The 19,930-nt window shown below is 38.5% G+C and overlaps 2 protein-coding genes across 5 annotated transcripts in view; both read left to right on the plus strand.

Annotated features, from left to right (window-relative positions):
* The window catches only part of RAP1B (RAP1B, member of RAS oncogene family), a 31,046-nt gene extending 22,071 nt beyond the window's left edge, over positions 1-8,975 (plus strand). Inside the window, exons 4-8 of one of the 2 annotated variants that reach the window (XM_010561746.1) lie at positions 676-732; positions 2,145-2,285; positions 4,340-4,483; positions 6,184-6,299; positions 7,750-8,975. In XM_010561746.1, the coding sequence (XP_010560048.1) occupies positions 676-732; positions 2,145-2,285; positions 4,340-4,483; positions 6,184-6,270 (429 nt within the window). In that variant the 3' untranslated portion in view covers positions 6,271-6,299; positions 7,750-8,975. Of the gene's footprint in view, positions 1-675; positions 733-2,144; positions 2,286-4,339; positions 4,484-6,179; positions 6,300-7,749 lie in introns of those variants that run through there. The other variant, XM_010561747.1, reaches the window with a different exon arrangement.
* Positions 8,976-15,504: 6,529 nt separating this feature from the next.
* The window catches only part of NUP107 (nucleoporin 107kDa), a 31,277-nt gene continuing 26,851 nt past the window's right edge, over positions 15,505-19,930 (plus strand). For 2 of the 3 annotated variants that reach the window (XM_010561749.1, XM_010561750.1), the window contains exons 1-3: positions 15,505-15,569; positions 16,333-16,418; positions 18,137-18,226. In XM_010561749.1, coding sequence (XP_010560051.1) covers positions 15,562-15,569; positions 16,333-16,418; positions 18,137-18,226 — 184 coding nt within the window. In that variant the 5' untranslated portion in view covers positions 15,505-15,561. Of the gene's footprint in view, positions 15,570-16,332; positions 16,419-16,450; positions 16,481-18,136; positions 18,227-19,930 lie in introns of those variants that run through there. The other variant, XM_010561751.1, reaches the window with a different exon arrangement.

Consider the following 19,930-nt stretch of genomic DNA (forward strand, 5'->3'; position numbering starts at 1 on the left):
GGGGTTAGCCTGCTTGAAGGCATGTCCATATCCTTTGCCCTCACAGCTACTTTTTTTTTTTTTTTTTTTTTGAGGTAGAAACTAGACAGAGGAACTCTGAAATAGATACAGAAATTGATCTACCTTCTTAAACCTTCAATTTTTTGAAAATTTCTCTAAGCTGGATCAGTTTCCTGATTAGTGTCGCTAAAGGCTTGTTTAGGGGACACCACTGTTAATGGTTTGCTTGTTTTATTGTTTGCTGTTTACTACTTATTATCTTGTTGATCTAAATTACTATCAAATGAGCATTAATATGCCAATCCAACTTTCTAGCTTTCACCTGTACTTTTTCTTTCAATCTGTGAATGATCCCTGAAACAAGTAGAAATTAGTTGTGGTAGTTGCTGATAACCATCATTACAAATTTAGCAGCCTCCTTTTTAATAATCAAAAATCCCTAATCACTTTGCAAAGTGGTACTTGGCTGCTGATACTGCTTTTGAAAATGTCACTAGGGCTCTTTGAAAGGCTTCTTCCTGCTGTTTTCAAAGTATATATCCATATAAACTTCCTAAGCCATTATGTTGCTTTATGCATTATGAATTTGCTTATAAAAATCACGCAATTCCTGGTGTCTTTGGAGGGGAGAGTTGCAAGAGGAAAAATTCTAACCACATTGTTCTCTCTTGACAGCAAGTTGAAGTAGATGCACAACAGTGTATGCTTGAAATCTTAGATACTGCAGGAACGGTATGTAAAACCCAACTTTCCTAAGTACTGATGTACAGTATTAAAACCATCAAAAGATGTAGGGATGTAAATGGTGACATGTTTCCTTCCTCATTCGTTAAAGAGTAGTTGTGGTCAGTGCATTGGATTAAAGGATGTTCTTTAACATACTAGTATTTAAACAAAACTTGAGTATAGCAGCAGAAAATTACTTACAAGTTTCCTGTGAGTTCATGTTCTGTAATAGGGGAAACATGAGATTGAGCATTTTAAAAAAGATTGTGCTGCTGTTCTAAGTTCATATTGCCTAGAGGAGAATTTAGGCCCGATGGTTACTCAGGTTTGATTTCTGTTGCTGTAGAGAATACGTGCTTTCTTCTTCCCTTTTTCTTTTGTGTGCGAGATGTACTCTGACATTGGGATAAAAATAGTATCGCTTTAGTCAGCTTAGGGGAACTCAAAGCACAGGGTTTATGCTGACCCTTTGCATACTGGTCAGGTTTTTCTCTGACTAGTTCCAAAATTACTGAAACCAGTCATTTCCTTCATTGATTCCAGTGAGCATACGCTCAAGACCCTTGGAGTGTAACATGTGTTCTCTGAACTGTAATACTAATGTGGTCCAATAATAACTTATTTAAACTCCGTATTAGAGTAAGGCCATGTAAATCTACAGAAAGATGGAGTGGCTGTTCTCTCAAAATAAATTGTGCTTTTCACTGACATATAGCAAGGGACTTGGTGAGTGATTGATCAGGCACAAGATAGCTGGAGTCACCGATGTGAGAAAGGCAAATGCTATTCCACAGTCATACTCATTAGAGTTTTCAAAGAGGGAGAAGTCCTAATGCTGCTGTGCAGTGCACCAGCAAGTCTTCATATGCAATATTGTAGTTGTCACCAAAGCTTAGGAAATGTGACAAGTCTATTGAGTGTCTCTATCCTCTAGCCAATCTCCTTGAAAATTAAAGTAGAATTTAACATAGACGACAAAATGGAGGCTGAAAAGGGATGCATTTACTTTACAATGCATTTTAAAGAACAATCAGGAGGTGGGAAAAAGTTGGCACGTAAGGAGTGACTGGGGAGGAATGTAACTTCTGTAATCTACAGATTACACTTTACCTTCTACTGTACCTCTTCTCTCATGAAATTACTCTAGTTTGTCACTTTTTCCCAGGGTGTAGCCCTTGGCAATATCTAGATGTTGCTCAGCCACCCCAGATAATGTTCCAAACTTCAGATTTCTTTAAAAGCAGTTCAGTTTACTATAATGCTTATAGTCAAACAGTAAAATATTGTTCAATTTAAAGGGGGGGGAGGGGGCACAAATGCATCATACTTGTGATCCATTTGTGACCTGAACTGTATAGCAGTTTGTGCAAGGAAAGCGCAAATTGAATCCAATATCTGTATCTACTTTTTAATTACAGGAACAGTTTACAGCAATGAGAGACCTATACATGAAAAATGGACAAGGTTTTGCATTAGTATATTCCATCACAGCACAGTCCACGTTTAATGATTTACAGGATCTAAGAGAACAGATTCTTCGAGTCAAAGACACTGATGATGTAAGCATCTCTAAAAATGCTTAATACTTATATTTAGAGTTTTCATACAGATGTTGTAATGTATACACTGTGATCAGATAGCTTCCAAGCTTTAAATTGAGACATATCAACCGGTAGATGCATAGTACAAAAATGCAACTTTTAAGGCAAACTGGAGAAATTGTAACTTGTCATGTGGCATGTAGCGAATTGTCTTTTTAATCTCTTCCTTTAAAATACTCTTATTTGAAACTGTATATAACCTTATTCACTAGTACTGCAGAAAACATTTCTAAGGCAACTCTATTCTTACCTCAGTTGCTACCAATGAAGGTTTAAAAAAAACCTACAGTTTAAGTTTTCTCTTCAGTATGGTATTTGAAAAGGACAAAATTCTAAGTTCTTGCAAAAGACAGTACTGTAAGCTTTAAACGTGCATGTTACATAGCTTTTATATTTTGTGTGTTTGTGCTTGCAAGTAAGTTTGGTCATGCTATTTCCACACAATTTCAATACACACCTCTCAGCGTTATTAAAGCGATAAAGGAGGCTAAAACATTCCAGTTTATAATTGATTTTAAAAAACTTACTACGGTTGTAGGAAGTGAATACTCAGTCCCTTAATAAAAGTAAGAAAGGTTATTTCAAATGTGAAACAGCAGAAGAGCGTGTTTTTAACAGAAACACCTCGTAAGTTGTAGCCATCAGGCAGGAAAAAATTCCTTGGAAAAAAAAAAAAAAAGCAAGCAATGAACAGTTTTTAAGTGTGCTCTTCTCATTTAAACTGTGCTCATGGAAACTTTGATACCTTCCTTGCTGTATGTATCCACATACACTTCCGCTGTCAGCAGACACAGAATGTATTAAATGCTTCAATTTCAGGAAAGCTCACTGTGACTTTTGTAATACAAACCACCTTGTACTTTCTTAACCGTAAGCATTTGCAGGTCTTGTCTATGTTCAGCAGATTTCTTCTGCTGTGATTTATTACCCATTATCACAAATGTGTCTCAAAATGGTAGTATTTAAATTGCATGTACCTTTCCCATTCAGAACCTACCAAGTTATAGCCTTGTTTAGCATCAATTTAATTTTGTACACTAAAATCAAGATAAGTGTGATGATATTTGAAACCTTAGTTTACATGGTATATTTATGCTGACTAGCATAACCTTTCTTTGGCAGTATTTTGGTAGTATTTCCTTGGAATTGTATTTCTTTTTAGAACACTCCTCTCAGTCTTGAAAGCCATTCCATAGTATCAGGAGAAAGATAATGAGCTTTAAGTTGCAACTTTAGTTCTCACCAAAATTTACGTAAAGTTTTTCCTATGCCAAAGCTTGAGCATGATTTGCATTCTCAGTGGGGAGAAATTAAATGATCAAAATATTGTAACCCTTTCTTTCAACACTTGAATTTGAGAGAAACTTAGCTATGTCCTTAAATTAGTAAAAGGAAGGGGAAGAACAAACAAACAAAACCAACTTTGTATGATTGCCTTTTCTTGCTGCAAAGGTCAGTTCAGCGTTTTTTGTAGTTCGTAATTTTGATAAGATACCATGTTTCTTTCCTCTCTGTGCATCAGCTTACTAATAAGAACTATGTGAGCGAACTGCTCTTGAAAGGAGTGGAGATATGCTGGAAGTAGAGGAATGGTAAAGGAGCTTTAGTGTCCTTCATCACACTACTGAGTACAGCCCACTTTTTCCAGGATTTCTGAACATTAAAAATCTTGTAGCAGATTCTTCAGTAGACTTCTTGATGCCTTAAACATCTAAAAATGAAATCTCATTAGGTCATCTAGAAGATGCAAAGTTTGCTCCATTGGCAGTGTACTGAATCCTCAAACCATTCCTCCTACTACCCTGCCAAACAGCAGGCAAAAAAATACAGTCACTTTGATATGAAGATCAAGGTATCGCACAGCTGTAAACTTAAGTTTCAGTTATACCAGAGCTTGATTATTCTGTAAGTCAGGATGCTCTAGGGATTCAGATAGGGTTTTAGGTGTGCATTTACATTGTGCCTTCCCAAAATTTTAGTGATTTCTTTGCTGGTATTAAATTTGTTTTTAGGTGCCTATGATTCTGGTTGGCAATAAGTGTGACTTGGAAGATGAAAGAGTTGTGGGAAAGGAACAAGGTCAGAACCTAGCAAGGCAATGGAATAACTGTGCATTCTTAGAGTCTTCTGCAAAAACAAAAATAAATGGTAAGGAGGGAAGGCCCATTTCCTAGGGGGGGGGGGGGGGTAGGGAAGTGGCAGGGAGAGAAGGATGGGACACTTCTGGTAACCAAATTACCATCTGACAAGGAAAAACTAAGAAAATTATGAGTAATGTTACTACAGTGGACAAAACTGTACCCTACTATTGTGAGAATTTGTGAGATGTTTATATTAAGGGATGTATTTAGCTTTGACTTGGGACTTTTTCAAATTATATAAATTATAGTATAATTAGTTTTCAAATATATTCATATGAATTTGGGATAAATAAAGACCTTTTGAGTTAAGTCCTTAAAACTATTTGATTTAAGTTATTTGGTATTAAATTATTTGAGATAAGAACAAAAACTCCTACGGGTTTTGTCAAAATTAGCAGTTCTGTAAAGAAAAACGGGGGCAAAAGCCTCTTTACTATCTAGCTACTTACTTGTTTAGCAGGAGCTAGGTGACTGATCAAACACGTGCATTTTTGGGACTTGCCATAGCACATGCCGCCTTATCCAGTGGGGGCAGCAGCATAAAGGGATGCAGAAATTCTTAGAGAAAAAATGTGTTAACATTTGCATTTCTGGAACAGCTTGAATTTTATGATAAACCCTCCAGTTCATTGTGTCTTCTGGAAAACATTGCTGGCAGCATCAGTCAAGTTGAAAGGCCCTCTGTGCAAGACTTGCATGTAATCAAAAGAGTATGGTGGTTTTAAGCACAGCTGATTTTAAAAATAAGCAATGTGCGTTTAATTAGCTGAGAATTTCTGGAAACTATTCAGTTTTTCTTAAATACAAATTAATCGGCTTAACTATATAAAAGTCATATGTTTAATAAACTACAACTTACTTCCATCAAATACTAAAAGCCCTTGTTGGAATGTTTGCTGCTTTGCAGCCAGTGCTTAGGAAACTTCTAGGATGGCTTTAGTACGAGGACTTCCTTGATTTAGGAGATGCAGAAATAATTACAACTGTATCGATTATGAACGAAACAGATGCTGTTTAATTGTAGTATGTAGACTCATCTTAAATTAGCCTTTCAACAAAATCATGTTCTAATTAGAATTCTAGGAGACTCAAAGTGTGAGAGTGTCTCATACATGAGTTACTTTTCTAGGAAATGTTACGCTTATGTCATGCTGTAGTCCTGGAGAGGCTGCTGAATTAATTGTCTAGACTTCAGTATTTTTAAAGTATCTGGAAAAGCATGATCTCATTCAGATACAAGAGACTATTACTGAATATGCAGTGTACTCAAGTTACCATGAAAATGTTTAGTTAAAACTTACTAGAACTTTCTTTAAAAGAATATCCTTAGAGTGATTTGAGTTAGAAGAAAGCTGTGGCCTGTTTCTTGACCTCAGTGCTAAATTGCAAAGTAATAGCATATAGTAGTTGATCACTGTGGCATATATCATGCCATATATTAGATAAATTTGACCCAGAGGTTAAATAGCTGCAGATTATAGATGCCTTTCCAGTTTGCTTCACTGAAAGTGAAAAACCCTTAGCAGACAATTATCTTAAACAGTAAAAACCCCCAGGTATTAATTAAGTATACAATTTCACTTTCTGGCTTTCTGATAACTAAATATTTACAGGGGTTCTTGAGTATGTGAGTACATTATGTGTGAAGATTCGAGGCTTAAGGTTATGAGAGAAGCCTCTTAATTCCAATAACCAACTGGTTTTTATATTCTTAGATCTTTTACGACCTTGTGCGACAAATTAACAGAAAAACTCCAGTGCCTGGAAAAGCACGCAAAAAGTCATCATGTCAGCTACTTTAATACATAGCTGTACTGTAGCTCTGAGCCAGGTAAACCTTTTAAAATTTTCTGTGTATTATGGCTATTAAAAACAAACAAAACAACAATGACAGAAAACCCTAAACTGTGGTAGCTGTTGATGCAGAACAGCATTGAAAACTCTTGATTTACATTATCATAGAGATTTTTATGGTCTTTATTTTGCCATTCCAAAGTCAGAACTGCAAATATATGCAAGACACACTGTTCATGCTAGTATCAATTTTTTTTCAAGCTTTAAGGTGTTGGTAGAGCTCAAATTAACAATGTTCATTCTGATACTTCAAAAATTTAGCTTTTGGAAACAGGGTTTTCTTTTTTTAAAGGCTTATTAGAATATCCTGCAAGACCTCAATTATCAGGAATGCACACTGTAAAATATTGCAGTTTGCATGTTAAAATGTCACTTCCTGCTTTGAACTCCTGGATATATTTGCATGATGCCATAGGAATTTAGCTTGCTTTCTTTGGACTATATGGATATTTTATAGGCTGCATTGTAATTAGTACCTTTGGAAGAGAATGGTGATCATTGTAACACTCCAAATATTTGACCTCGAGCTATTGGTGACTAGATCAATTTCTTGCTCGTTGGCAGTTGGCTAATGTTCTACATGACTAAATCCATGCTTTAAGAATGCTGCTGAAGGCTCAAGCAAGCTCCAGCCTGCTCTTTAAGTAAGCCTTTTCAGAAGTTAGTCAGCAGGCATGAATTTTCTTCTGCAACTTGTTCTTGGGCAGGTTGTTTCCTTCTTTCCACCTCCAGGCCTTAGTATGGGCAGAGGTCTCTCTTGATTGACCTGACATCATGCAAGTTGCCTGTTCATCTCGATTCCCTTCAATTTTACTGGACATATGGTGGTTCGTTTGCTTCAGTGCTATGATCCATTATTTTGTCATCTGATAGACCTATTTGATATACTGGAGGATCCCGGTAGGACATTTCACTGTCATAAATTGCAGGCTTTTATTAATATTCAGATAGTGGCATGTTTAACTCTTTTTGGTATCAATATTAAAACTTACTTAATTTGAACAACTTGAACCAGTTCAAAGTAAACCTGAGAGGGTTCCAAAAGCATTAACTGAGGATGGCAGAAATGGCTGCCCCATTTCCTTAACAGGGCTTTTGGTTCAGGAGCTTTGATCCTCCAAATGTGTGTTTGTTTTTAAAGCCACTGGAACTGTCATACTGTAAGCAAAACTAGTCCCACCCATCAAATACTACTACCACAGTTCAGCTTGGATTGCCATATGTATCCCAAATCAGTTTTACTAATTGAGACAGTCTGTTATTTGTATGTGTACAGTAGAAATTATACTAGTAGAGGAGAAGTGCTAAGGTTGTTTTCTAAGTCTATTTGCTAAGAACTTCCCTAATTCCTGCTTTAGTTGTTTTTAAGTTAAAGAGCAATGACAAATAATTGTTACTAATACGAACCTCTTGTTTTGTTGTTACAGGTCTGAAGAACTGTTGCCCAATTCAACAGTGCCAGCATTCCAACTTTATTAAACCTACCAACATCTTAAATGGACTTTCCTGTGGTGGTACCCTTTAAGAAATGGATGAAAGCTACTACATCAGTTTGCACATTCTAATCACTTTCCAGTGTCATGAGAGATTTTTACTTATAAATATTCTAAGTGTATGCAACTGGTAAAACCAGAGCCTACATCCAGTATTACTGATAAGAGACATTGTTCATCCACCAATGTTGTACATGTATGAAAACTGTGTACTGTATACTTCAACAATCCCCACTTTCTATTGGAGAGTACAATAATGTAAATCCTAAAAGCACCACTATTTTAGCATAATAAAAGAAAGTCCAAAGAGCTCCTATATAGACTACTCCAGATAACTTTGCTTCATCGGTATTTGTAGCTTATTGTAACTTTTTTAAAGAAATACAGGATCATCATCATCGTATTGTACAAAAGCGCTTTGATTAACACAACAGCTATATAGTTTTTTAATTTTAGGAAAAACCTGTGGAGACAGTGATCTAGTCTTTAAGAGTCCTTTCAGTATAACGTCTGACTAAAGACATGGCCTTTAATATCTGTTGGGAAGGAAATGTCCAGACTTTTCAACCTTTTATTGTATGTTTCCTTTTCCTTGTTTACATAGGGAACAATGTTTATAGTTGTGTGTACAGTGGGGGTCTACAACAAGAAGTGTATATTTTAAAACGATTTTTTAATGATTTAACAATTTTTTGTAAATCATTTTCGGGCTTCTGCAGCTGTAGATTCTCACTGTGAATTCCCTTGCTTGCTCATGCATTAAGTGTATTTGCAATACCAAATATACAGGTTTAGTACTTTTGCCTGTTAGTGATTGTTTTACATGTGTAACGTTTTGGTTGAGATGTTAAATGGTGGAAGAGTACTGTGGATGTGAATGTGGGAAGTAATTTTAATCATGTGTAATTGGTCACAGGGCCTAAGTTGCAGTAATTAACTTTTGCTGATTTATTTAACAATGCCTTGTTGCTTTGTATGCATTAACGTTTGGGTGTAAAGATTGTGTGTATATCCAACAGGGAGCCACAGTATTTAAATTGACCAACCTAATGTTACAACTGCTTTGAGGTGGCCAAATGTAAACTAAAAGCCTTAATTAAAGTGGTGCAATTTTGTATGACTTAGCATCAGTAGTTCAATAAATTTGGATTGCCATGCAAGGGCTTGCATTACAGTTATATACTACTTGAATGTTTTGTGTTTTAGTAGTGCTAGTAAATATTGATTTTAAATCTCTTGCACAGTGCAGATTCATACATCTTAGGACGAAAAGGAACCATTATGACTTTGTCTTCTGACAAATACGTGACGTAGATACTTCTTCTAATAGCATCCCATGTGCTAGGGTGGATGAATTTCTGACTGAATGAAATTCCACTTACAGTTTTGGACTTGCAATATTCCAAGTTCTAATGTAAGAGAGAGCATAACAGAAAAATACCTGTCTTCAAAGGTTAGACTATCAGTGGCTGTTTTGGGAACTTGAAAATATGTTGCCTGCTATTTTCCTTCTTTCCAGGAAGAATTCATTGTTAAAATTGACTTAGTGTAGCTTAAAAAAAAAAAATCCTCTTGGGAGAAAATAAGATTTTTCTGCATGATTAAACCATATTTGTTTGGTTTCAAGGAAATCTGCAGAAGAGCGTTCTTTCTTGCAGTACTGAGTGTAGAGTTTTGCAGACTTAAATATCTGTGAACACTGTTGGACTGTGAAGTGGAATGTGTGGACTGTGGATGATTTCCTGATCTTGGCTGTGCTGCTGAAAATTAATGTCACACCCAAATACTTGGTACCTCTTGTTTCTCTGGCACAGAATTATCAGAGCTTGTTCTAATCAATTGCTGCAAATTCAATCAGATTAGGTTAGCTAATACTGGTAAGCTTTGAGATAGTTTACGTTGCCCAAAGTAAATTAAGGAGCCCAGCTGATCCTTCCTGCTGGTAATTTCATCAGTCATCACCATTGTTTAATGGAGGTAATATACTCTTTCACTGTGCAGAGTCAGAGTTAAGACTGAAATTCCTTTTCATTTATCATTAGAAACCAGAACATGTGGTTGATGATCCCCATAAATATCTCTTTTGGTACTCCCTGCATCCTAATTGCTCCCCAGAGTAGATGAGACTTGAGCACTGGATGCTCTAGTTCTTTTTTTCCACTAGGTACCTTCCTCCTTGATGAGCTAATCAGTATTTTTCCTCCCTTCATTTTCAACCTCTGCTTATTCAGGTCTTATAACACTTTTATGTCCCAGTTGTCCTTTTATCAGTCTTCTTTGTAATGTGTTTCTTTTCCAGGCAGCTGTACAGATGGCATTGGGTAGGAGGGAGAGAAAATTCTTTGATAACATCAGAGAGGGGGGCCCTGGTCTAGTCTCGGTGTCCAGCCAAAGAGTACCGATTACAGGGAACATCAGGCTTTGTCCTGAAAGCTCTCTACTGAAGGATTCTTGGCTGCTTTGTAGAATAGTAAATGTACAGTTCCTCAGCATTAGAGGTAGTCAGCTTGATCAAACCCCAGGGAAGTAAAATTTTCAGAAACTCTAACTTTACCATCTAAAGATAGTGCTAAAAAAAATGAAATACACTGCCCCCCACCCCCCTATATTTAGAACTTAGGCCAGATTTGTAAAGGCAACACATTATAACCCAGGTAATACCTAAGCCCCAGGTTTTTTCTCCTTGAAAACTTAGGCAAGCTTCAAGGGAGCAGTATCCTGGTTGTTAAAGGGAAGATGCATGACAAAATGATGCTGAGGAAGTGATGGACATGAAGCATAAGGAAAAACACGTGAAAGAATTTTCTTCATATCTAAGTAACTGCGGCATAAGAAGCTGTTCCCGCTGAGGAAGTGAACATCCAGTTCCCCACAGGAATTGGAACTATGTAAGCAGTTACCAATTCTAGAAAAGAATCCTCTGCTGAAATTTTTGAACAAACTTTTACATATCTCCAGGATAACTGCTTTGTGTACCAACGCTTAAGAAGTTCACGCTTGAACTACTTGTACAGAAACAGAGCGCTTCTCCTAAAGCTTTGGATGAAAACATGCATAATTCATATTTTGAGAACTAACGCAGTAATTTTCCAAACTCAGTGTTAATACACATGTATTACTGCTTGTAAAGTTAGCTTATGCTTACAGTGCACACAAAGGTTGTGACTGCTTTATTTCCACCCTAATCTGAAATTGGTATATGTCGGTATTTAAATGTCTGAGCTTTCTAAGGAAAAAGTAATGTTTATGTCCCGAAATACAGAAGTATTATTTAATGGAATTGCACTCTTCCTGTTAGGACTCTTTCCTTGCAGTATACATTTTTCTTATACCTTACCTTGTTCCTAATGCCCTTTTTCATTCTCAAATTATTCTGTGAAATGAATGTCTACTTGCCTAACTTACAAGAATATTTTGAGACATTGCAAGATGTTTTCAGATGTCCAAATGAATGAACTGTAAGCTCAGACTACTGCTCTTCTGCATAAGAGAACGTAACTTCTGGAAAAGTATTGTAGAATTAGATATTAAGTTTGTTTCATAATATGTACTGATATTGCAATGCTAGAAATGGGAGGTGGGAGGAGTTTGGAATTTGGATTAAACTGTGCATTTTCTCCTTTTCTGGTGTAAATAGAGTTGCTGTTTCCTCATGGGTGAACACTAAAGATGAGGATTTTCTTCTTTTAAAATGCTTTAAAGAAACTATGGACGAATCAAACTTGATGCTTTTTTTCCAATGCTTTCTAATCTTTGCCAGTTTGGGGAATAACTTAGAGGGGGAGAAATTTTGCCACAATACTGTACTTGTTCTAGATAGACTTCAGTTTAGACGTATCAACAATAGAAAGTTATTTCTAGGTGTGAATGGTCAAAAATAGTAGTCTATATACAGCTGTCTATAGCACTTTTTGAATTGTAGTATGAAGACGCAGCCAAGCATCAGTGTAGACAGAAAGCTTTTTGTCCAATTTTAAACTGTTCTCCCAACAGCATTAGGCTGTACTTCAATTTACAGCTTTTATTTTTGCCTGTGTATGGGAAGGAGAATAAAAGCAAAGAAAAAGCTGCTCAAATATGTAACAAAATGCAGTTGTGTGCAGCAGAGCTCTTAATCCAATTAGGTTCTTATTTCTGAGTCTTGAGCACCTTATGCTTTTCTTTGAAAGGTTTAGGAACAACTTGAAGATTCTTAAAACCTAATTTAACTTCTCTGTTCTGCAGAGTAAACTCTTGAATTATACTTATATTTGTTGCAAACTTTACATTCTTAGTCTGGCACTATAAGTAAAGTTGGTTTTGTAGTCTTGATTTTGTTCTCAATGTTGCGATATCTGGGCTTCAAACAACAGATAAATGTGGATTTTGCTTCTTTTTTCTTTTGTCTGTGTTTGGGGTTTGGGGTTATTTGGGGTTTTTTGTTTTTGTTTTTGTTTTTTAAAGTACCCTCCAAATCCATTTATTTTCAGAATTTTGAATTGTCAAGGAGAGGGTGGCTTCCTGGTTTTGGTGAGATGTTCTTCAGGGAGAGATTTATGAATGGAGGAAGAAATGTCTTCATAATTCCACTGTACTCATTTCAGCCTCAAAAAATATTAGTTCTGCCAAACAACAAGCTCTACAGCTTTGTTTTAAGAAATTTCACTGCCAGCAGGATTTTTTTTTTTCTTTGAGGTTGTGGCTGGGGTGAACTACTTCATTTGAAAGACATTGTAATTTCTAATTAATTCATGTAATGTCTTTTGGCTGCCGTAAACTTGGAGGGAAGGGGTGTTTCTGCAATCTTGGATACTGAGTGAAATTATTATAGTAGAAGTTATAGTTCTTTCTTTTGTCATTATGCTTTCCTTTTTCATACTATGTGGCATTTTTACCTTATACTACTCAATCTAGCAGGGAGGAGTCAGTAACTTCACTCCTGTATGAAGTACAAAAATCTACATGTGAAATCCCAGCTCTCATAAACGGGGTTTACTGCTTGTAACGTGCCCAATACAACAAAGACCTTTGGCACTGCTGTCATGATTTTCAGACACAAATAAAATGACAGTTACAAATTTGTCTCTTTTCTTTTTCCTTTTTAATAAAAAAGGGGGTTTAGCTGAGCTTCCTCAATAGGAGTAGGCATCAGAGTCAATCTGTTTAGGGTAAGACCCCCAGCAAACATTAATTTGAGAGTCAACACGGGTATTTTAATACTAAGCAAGCACATAAACACTTTAAATAAATTCTTGAGATTTGGTTTAAAAAAAAGTTTCCTTACATTTAAATTTTTTTAAGAAGTGGAAAAATTACACACTTCCAGGGATGTGTTTCAACTAAGAAAAGATGGGCTAAAACATGAGCTTTCTTCTTCTCTTACAAAAAGACAAGGTATAGCGTAGGTTCCAGTTTTCTTTGTACTCAATGCAGTTGTGCTGCTGTCATGCATTGCACAAGAACTTTGTTGTGTTCTTGCTTTTGATAGTTCTGAATTAAGACTACGATTTTATACAAGCAGATGTGTCATGTATGCAGCTTAGCAATGCATTAGGGCAATTTATTTGATTTGTGAGCTGTCTAAATGTATTTTTTAAAGGGTAGTTCGAGTTTTGAGTTAGTTTACTTATTTAATTTTAATCTGAACTTAATCTGAATTTATCCTGAACTTTAACCTAGTACATCCTGTAAATCCCACTAACTTCACAGAAAGCTAGTAGGGAGCAGAGGAACCTCAGGTGTTGGCGATAGGCATGCCATGTTTCTGTGTTAGTTGTGCTAGCTGCTGAGTTGTCTTTGCTTGTCCTGCCTCTAAGTATGGCGCACTACTACCCCTCGTGATATTCTGACAGCATGGCTGCAGTTAGGATCAGTGTTGACACAAATATGTGAAACTTAAGATGGATTTATAGTTTTTAATTAAAAATTTAAATTCAGAGTCCTTTATATCACTGACTGAAAAATTTGTGTTCCCTTCTGCTTCTTGGAAGTGTAAGATGCTTGCATGAGACCTTCAGTTCTTTTTTCTCCTTTTTTTTTCCCCTCTTTCCCCCTTAGTGGATAAATATGAAGTGGGATGATAGTCAAAAAAATACTGCCTGAAACCACACCATCAGGTTTTTGCCCTGTTGCCCTGCCCCTTGTCCCCTTACTGGAGCCAACTTGAAGCCTCTAAGGTGCTTCCCCAGCCTGCACTTGGAGGCTGTATATACAAAGACAAGGTCTCTCAAGGGCCCTGATCTTTTATATTCTTGTACAGGTTGGTTTGGCTTTTTTTTAAAGCATGCATGCTTCCCTCTTAATTTCTCTTCAGCCTTATTTCTTTTGCTTTGTTCTCATCTGTCATTGCTTTGAATAGACTTGAGGCAGCACACAAAGGAAGCATTTTCTCTGTCCTCATTACATCTCTCATTTGTTTGCACCTTTGTGCCCTGAGGAAGGGCTAGCCCAAGAGTGCGAGCTGTTGGCAAAGAATTGAACCAGATACTGATTTGTGCATTACTCTGAACTTCCTGCTGCATTACAGGGACCATAATGCCACACTGCTCTCTCAAGATGTGTTGAGAGGTAAGTTCTGTTAAATATGTAGCACTGAATTAGGATATAATGGTTCCTTTACCATTTTTTTAGTTTTCTGCCATAATGAAAGTTGTTGCCTTCACTTGTGCTTTCATGATAGTCTACGTGATAGAAGGACAACTTTTTTTTTTTTTTTTAAAGCCAAAACTACATCTCCCAAATGACTAATCCACTCTCCTGGGGTCTTCTGCTTGCTTGTGTTCGTGCATACCCAATTTTCATCAGGCTTCTCGGCTTTCTGCTTCTTGTGAAGCCTTCTGAGGTTAGGCTCTCCAGCAGCTTCAACGAGACACCAAGCTTGGGTGCTGTGACATTTTATCAGCATCTTAAGCAAGCTGTGGGACTGCAGGCTGTCGTCTTGCAGTTCTGCTGCCTTTTGCAGCTGTTTCCAGATGTATCCCTCTGTATGAGGAATTTAAATGCCAAATTTGCTCAGAGTACCCCCTTGTAGCTGTAGCCCCAAATACACCTGAGTACTTGGCAAGTGCTTTGCAGCACTTGCCCATCTCTGCTAAAAAATGCAGTTTGGACAGTTTTCCTTGTGCTAGAGCACAAGTCCATGAACTATTGTCAGTAGCACAGTCATTTGTGCTGACGGAGCAGCAACAGTATTTTTCTACAGTTAAAAAGCATGCAAAATCCATTAGGGGGGGGGGCAGTTTTGTAACTTTGAGTGATCCTGCGCGCTGGTTACTACTTTACCTCTTAAAAGTTGGTGCCAGTAGTCCGAGTTGCACTGGGAGAAACGGGAGAGGAAAAGAAACAAACACCACTTCGTGCCCTTCTCCGTGCAACGAGATAACCTCAACAGCACCTGAGACTTAAATTAGGGCGTTTTGGCGTTTGTGGTTTTTTGGTTTTGGTTTTTTTTTTTGTTTGTTTTTTTTTAAGCTTTGTCGCTTAATGCGGGCTCCCGTGGACTGACGGAGGAGAGCAGCCTCTGGCGGCTGGCAGCTCCCGCCCGGCCGGAGGGGGAGGACGGGGCAGGCCCTTGCCCCCTCACAGCCACCATGACCCCGCTCGTCTCAGCCCGTCCCGCCTTCCCCGCTCTCCCGCAACGGCGCATGCGCGGCGCCCCACGCCTTGCGCGGGCGGAAGTTCGCCTTTCTCCTTCCGGGCCGCGGGCCGGCGCTGGCGGAGGCGGGAACGCTTGAGGCCGGGCTGTGCCGGGCCGGGCCGGAGGCCGCTATGGAGAGGTGGGAGACGGCGGGAGAGGGAGGGAGGGGGGACGGGAACGACACGACACACGGTGCCGGGGGGGTGCGGGCCCCGCACCCGCGGGTGTGCTGTGATCTGACACATCCCGCTGTAGCGGCCGCGGAGGAGCGGTGCGCTGACGGTGCGGGCTGGAAGACTTTCTGAGGGGTATCGAAGGCTTTTTTGTCACCCGGGAGCTTCGAACCTGCTTGATTTCTTCTGGAATGTGTCGATACATTAAACTGAAGCTGTTAATTAGGCGGGAATCGTTGAGCCGGCCCTTGGCAGGGTGCTCTGCAGGCAGGCCTGGGTAGGCAGTCACGGCTGCGGCCCTCGCAGTCCACCGGCGGCTTCTCACTCGAGTTTTAGTGATTGGTACCCGGTTTTTAGCCCTTCTGCAAGACACGTGAACTTCCTCGATCTGTGGTGGTTTTGTGTATCCGAAGAAAAAAAACTCAAACGGTGACATCCTGTCATTCTTTCAATTTATTTTTTCAATTCGAAGTTGCATTTTGTGCGGTTGCATCTCTTACTAGGAGGAGGAACGAAGTGTGGGTTTTCAGACAAACCCATTTTCCTGAGCTGATGAGCAATACTGGACGTTCTGTAGAGGAAACTGGGTATCCATACGAGAATTAGAGGTGCCTTATGCTTTGTCTAAGCTTCCCAGTTGTGGAGTTACTTGAAGCAACAAAAAAACCCTTGTTGTATGTTCTGCTTGGGTTCACTTGCTTACTTTGTGTCTATGGTGTTGTTCTCTAGAAATGATTTTGGAGACGTGTTATCCCCCCGTGATGTAGAGATGGCCAGACCTGGATGGAAGCAAAGCTCTCAGAAAAGAGTTTCTAGTATCCTTTTTCTGTAAAGACTTTTAATCTTCTCTTTAATCATTGCTCACTACTTTCACAAGGTGTGTGTATTTTTACCAGTGCTTTGATTTTGAGCATGTTGAGAATAGTTTTTAAGTATACAGCAAGTTACTCTCTGATTCTTACCCATTTAAAGTGAAGAATGTATGAATGTAATGTGAAATTGTTATTTGTGAGGTATTCTGCGGTCAAAATTTTGCTATTGAACTGTCTCATTTTCCCTTTTTGTAGTTTTTTTTTCTTTTCTGTGTGGTATTTTCATGTATTAAGATGGAGAAAAATTCAAAAACAAAACTGATTGCAGTATCTAAAAACTGGTGGGGAAGGATATTAATGACTGACTGAAAGTGTGACTAGGAAATCTGGATGAGTTTCATTTAGAAAAATACTGCATTTTCAGCAACATAGTACATTACTTGGCCTTTACAGAAGAACTTAGGTGTGAGCCAAAAGATGCAATTCTTTGCCTTTACACAGACCAGTATTTCCTCTGAGTGGAATTTTCTCTGTCCCTTTCTTTTCCCCACATTGTAGTCTCAAACCACATCAAAGCTGTTGTAGTGGTGGCTGAGAACAGATTATTCAATAGACTTCAGGGAAAGTAAGAGATTGTTGAAATGCTTGCATAATCAGTTCTTGACTATATTTAGATGGATTATTTCGATTGTGGGTTAAATATGATTGCAGGGGTGTTGCACTGCCTATCTCCTGAACTTGTGCTGTCACGTTTGTGTAGCATGGTGTTTTACAGTTTTTCATGGGCTTACGAACTCAGGTTGACGTCAGCCCAGAGAACTATGAGAGCCATAGCTGACATCTCTGAGTTTTTTGACAAAATAAAGTTTTCTTCATTATATCTTAATTTTGTGGTTTTATGCTCTTCTGCATGTATTGTGTTATCAGAATATCGTGATTATTCAGTATATCTTAACCTCCCATCCCCAGTAATAGCAAGAGGAGCGCACAGACATAGATTTATATTTCCACAGAATTTTTTCCCCCACTTATTTACAATAAGAAAAAAATACCATGTAATTTGACAGTTAATATAATGGTAGTTTGCTGGTTATGACAGCAAAGGAATCCAGTACACTTCCTCGTCCTTCTGGTTTTTGCAAGCAGAATAAAATTAGTGAGATTGTCCCTAAGAATCATGACGTTCTTGGACACTGATACAACATAGGATACTGAAACTTTTACACAACTACTTCTTAGTAAGCCATACCTGGAGCAGCGAACCTAGTTGCTGACAGGAAAAGGCAAAGCAGAGCAACAGCCTAAAGTCATCAGCATCCTGAAACTGAGAGAACTGGTTTTTTAAATACATTTAGTCTCAGATTTTCTTGTTATGGTTTATGCAGCATAAAGCAGTTCCTCGTGGGGCAAAAGTACTCTCTTTGATCTGAGCAGTTATGAGAAGTGAGGAGTCCCAGACCTGCTGCGCTCAGGCTTCTGAACTTTACCTTGCAGTGTCTCTTTTTTTAGCCCACCAGCTTTTAAGCTTCTGGTGAAATGTTTTGTGATCTAACTCAGGCTCATGAACGGGACTTTCTGCTTTAATCTGAAAGACAAGATGTATAATCTTCGTAATAGTTGAGCTACAGCAAATTATTTTTCCTTTCCAAGTATTCACAATTGTTTTGAATAGAGCTGAAAGCGTGTTTAGGAGAATGTTTCTTAACTTGTTTGTTAATCAGTTCTTACATCCCTGGATGACACTATTGGAAACATGACACCCAGAGGACAGCTGATTTCCCGAACTCCTAGTTCATTGCTTCGCCAGCCAGGTAAGACTATTTTCTTTCTTTAATATTTATTTAAAGGAATAATATGCTTGGACTTCAACACTTCATAACATTGAAAGACATGGATGTACTGTAGTGGGTCCAGTGAAGGGCCACAAAGTTGAGAAGAGCTGGGATTGTTTAGCCTGGGAAAGAGAAGGCTTGGGGAGGCAGGGGAGGGTCTTGTCAACGTGCATAAATACCTGATGGGAGGGAGTAAGAAGACAACCAGGCTCTTGGTGGCGTCCAGTGAAAAGACAAGAGGCAATAGGCACAACAGGATATACAGGGAATTCTGTTTAAACATAAGAAAACACTTTTTTACTGTAAGGGTGATTGAACGCTAGAGCTGGTTGCCCAGACGGTCTGTGGAGTCTCAGTCCTTGGAGATAATGAAAGCTGACTGGACAAGGTCCTGAACAACCTTTTCTAGTTGACACTGCTTTGGGTAGGGGGCTTGGAGCAGTTGATCTCCAGAGGTTCCTTCCAACCTCAACTACTTGTTGATTCTGAAGTTAAACGTGTTTATAAATAGGGAAGAAAACACCTAGTAGCAGTCAATATATATGTTCATATGTTACATATTTATGCTATGGCTGAATGCCAATGGATTTTTGCCTTTCCATTTTTAGAGGGTGTTTGAGCTTCATTTTCTTTGTTTGGCACAAGAGTATGTCCAGTATCATTTCAGTTTCTCTCAAGTACCATGTTGAAACTGATTCTTACTAGTCAGCAATCTAGTTTGTTGTGTTTCCTTCTTTTTCACAACCTTCTTTTGGTTTTGCAGTAGCTTTTAATTCTTTGAGATAGCGTGTGGTGTCTCTTCAAGTATTTTTCCATCCTTGTTTTTGTGGCAGTTTAGTTCTGTTGCTGACCTTTCTACCATGTGTGTTTATTGGCAAATGATTTCCCTCTCCACTAGCAGGAGAAGAAATTAGATGGCACACCTCACAGAAAGGCTGTGGAACCACACATGTTGGCTAGGGTCAGGTTGCCCTGAAACCTCCCAGTCTCAAACTCTGTGTTCTGCATCAGCTGACACATATTAGGAGTGTGTTGAGGGTTATTCCCAAACTGGCACTGGTGCAAAGATAGTTCCAGACAGACTGATTCTTCATGGTTTCTCGGGGTTCCTGGCAAGTTCTGTGTAGCCCGTGCTTGTTCTCATTTAGTGTAATATCTAGTGGCTTCTTCTTGGGTGGCCAGCAGTAAAGACAAATGCTGTTAGCATCAGCCTTCTTCTGGAGCACAAGCTATTTGTGTGTCAGCATTGGCAGCTCTCGCAGTGAAAGTGCAAGTTGTTCTTAGTGTTGACTTGACACTAAACATACCGTGAAAAGGTCTGTAATCCTTTAGAGCCTTCCTCACTAGCTGTGGGTGAAATAAAGAAACATGCCTATTCCTTACATTTCCATGTCATCACCAGGGCTTACCTCCCTTTTCCTTGTCACAGTCTCTTCCTGTAGTCTTTATTTTGTCATCATTCAGACATTTATATAAGGGGTTCCTATTTTTTTGTCATCATCTAGCCTGTGTGTTTTCCATCAAGCTCCAAGAGCATGGTTGCACCTTCTGCTGCTCCACATCCTCCTTTCAGGACTGCTTGGAGATGGGTGATGTGTTAGTTCTTTTAAAGAGAGGAGCATTGTATGTCATACTGTGATGGTCAGAGGGTACTTCAAAATCAAGTAACTCTTTTCCCACTTT

This window comes from Haliaeetus leucocephalus, unplaced genomic scaffold, assembly GCF_000737465.1.
Source record: "Haliaeetus leucocephalus isolate CR32 unplaced genomic scaffold, Haliaeetus_leucocephalus-4.0 Scaffold151, whole genome shotgun sequence".
Classification (NCBI taxonomy): domain Eukaryota; kingdom Metazoa; phylum Chordata; class Aves; order Accipitriformes; family Accipitridae; genus Haliaeetus; species Haliaeetus leucocephalus.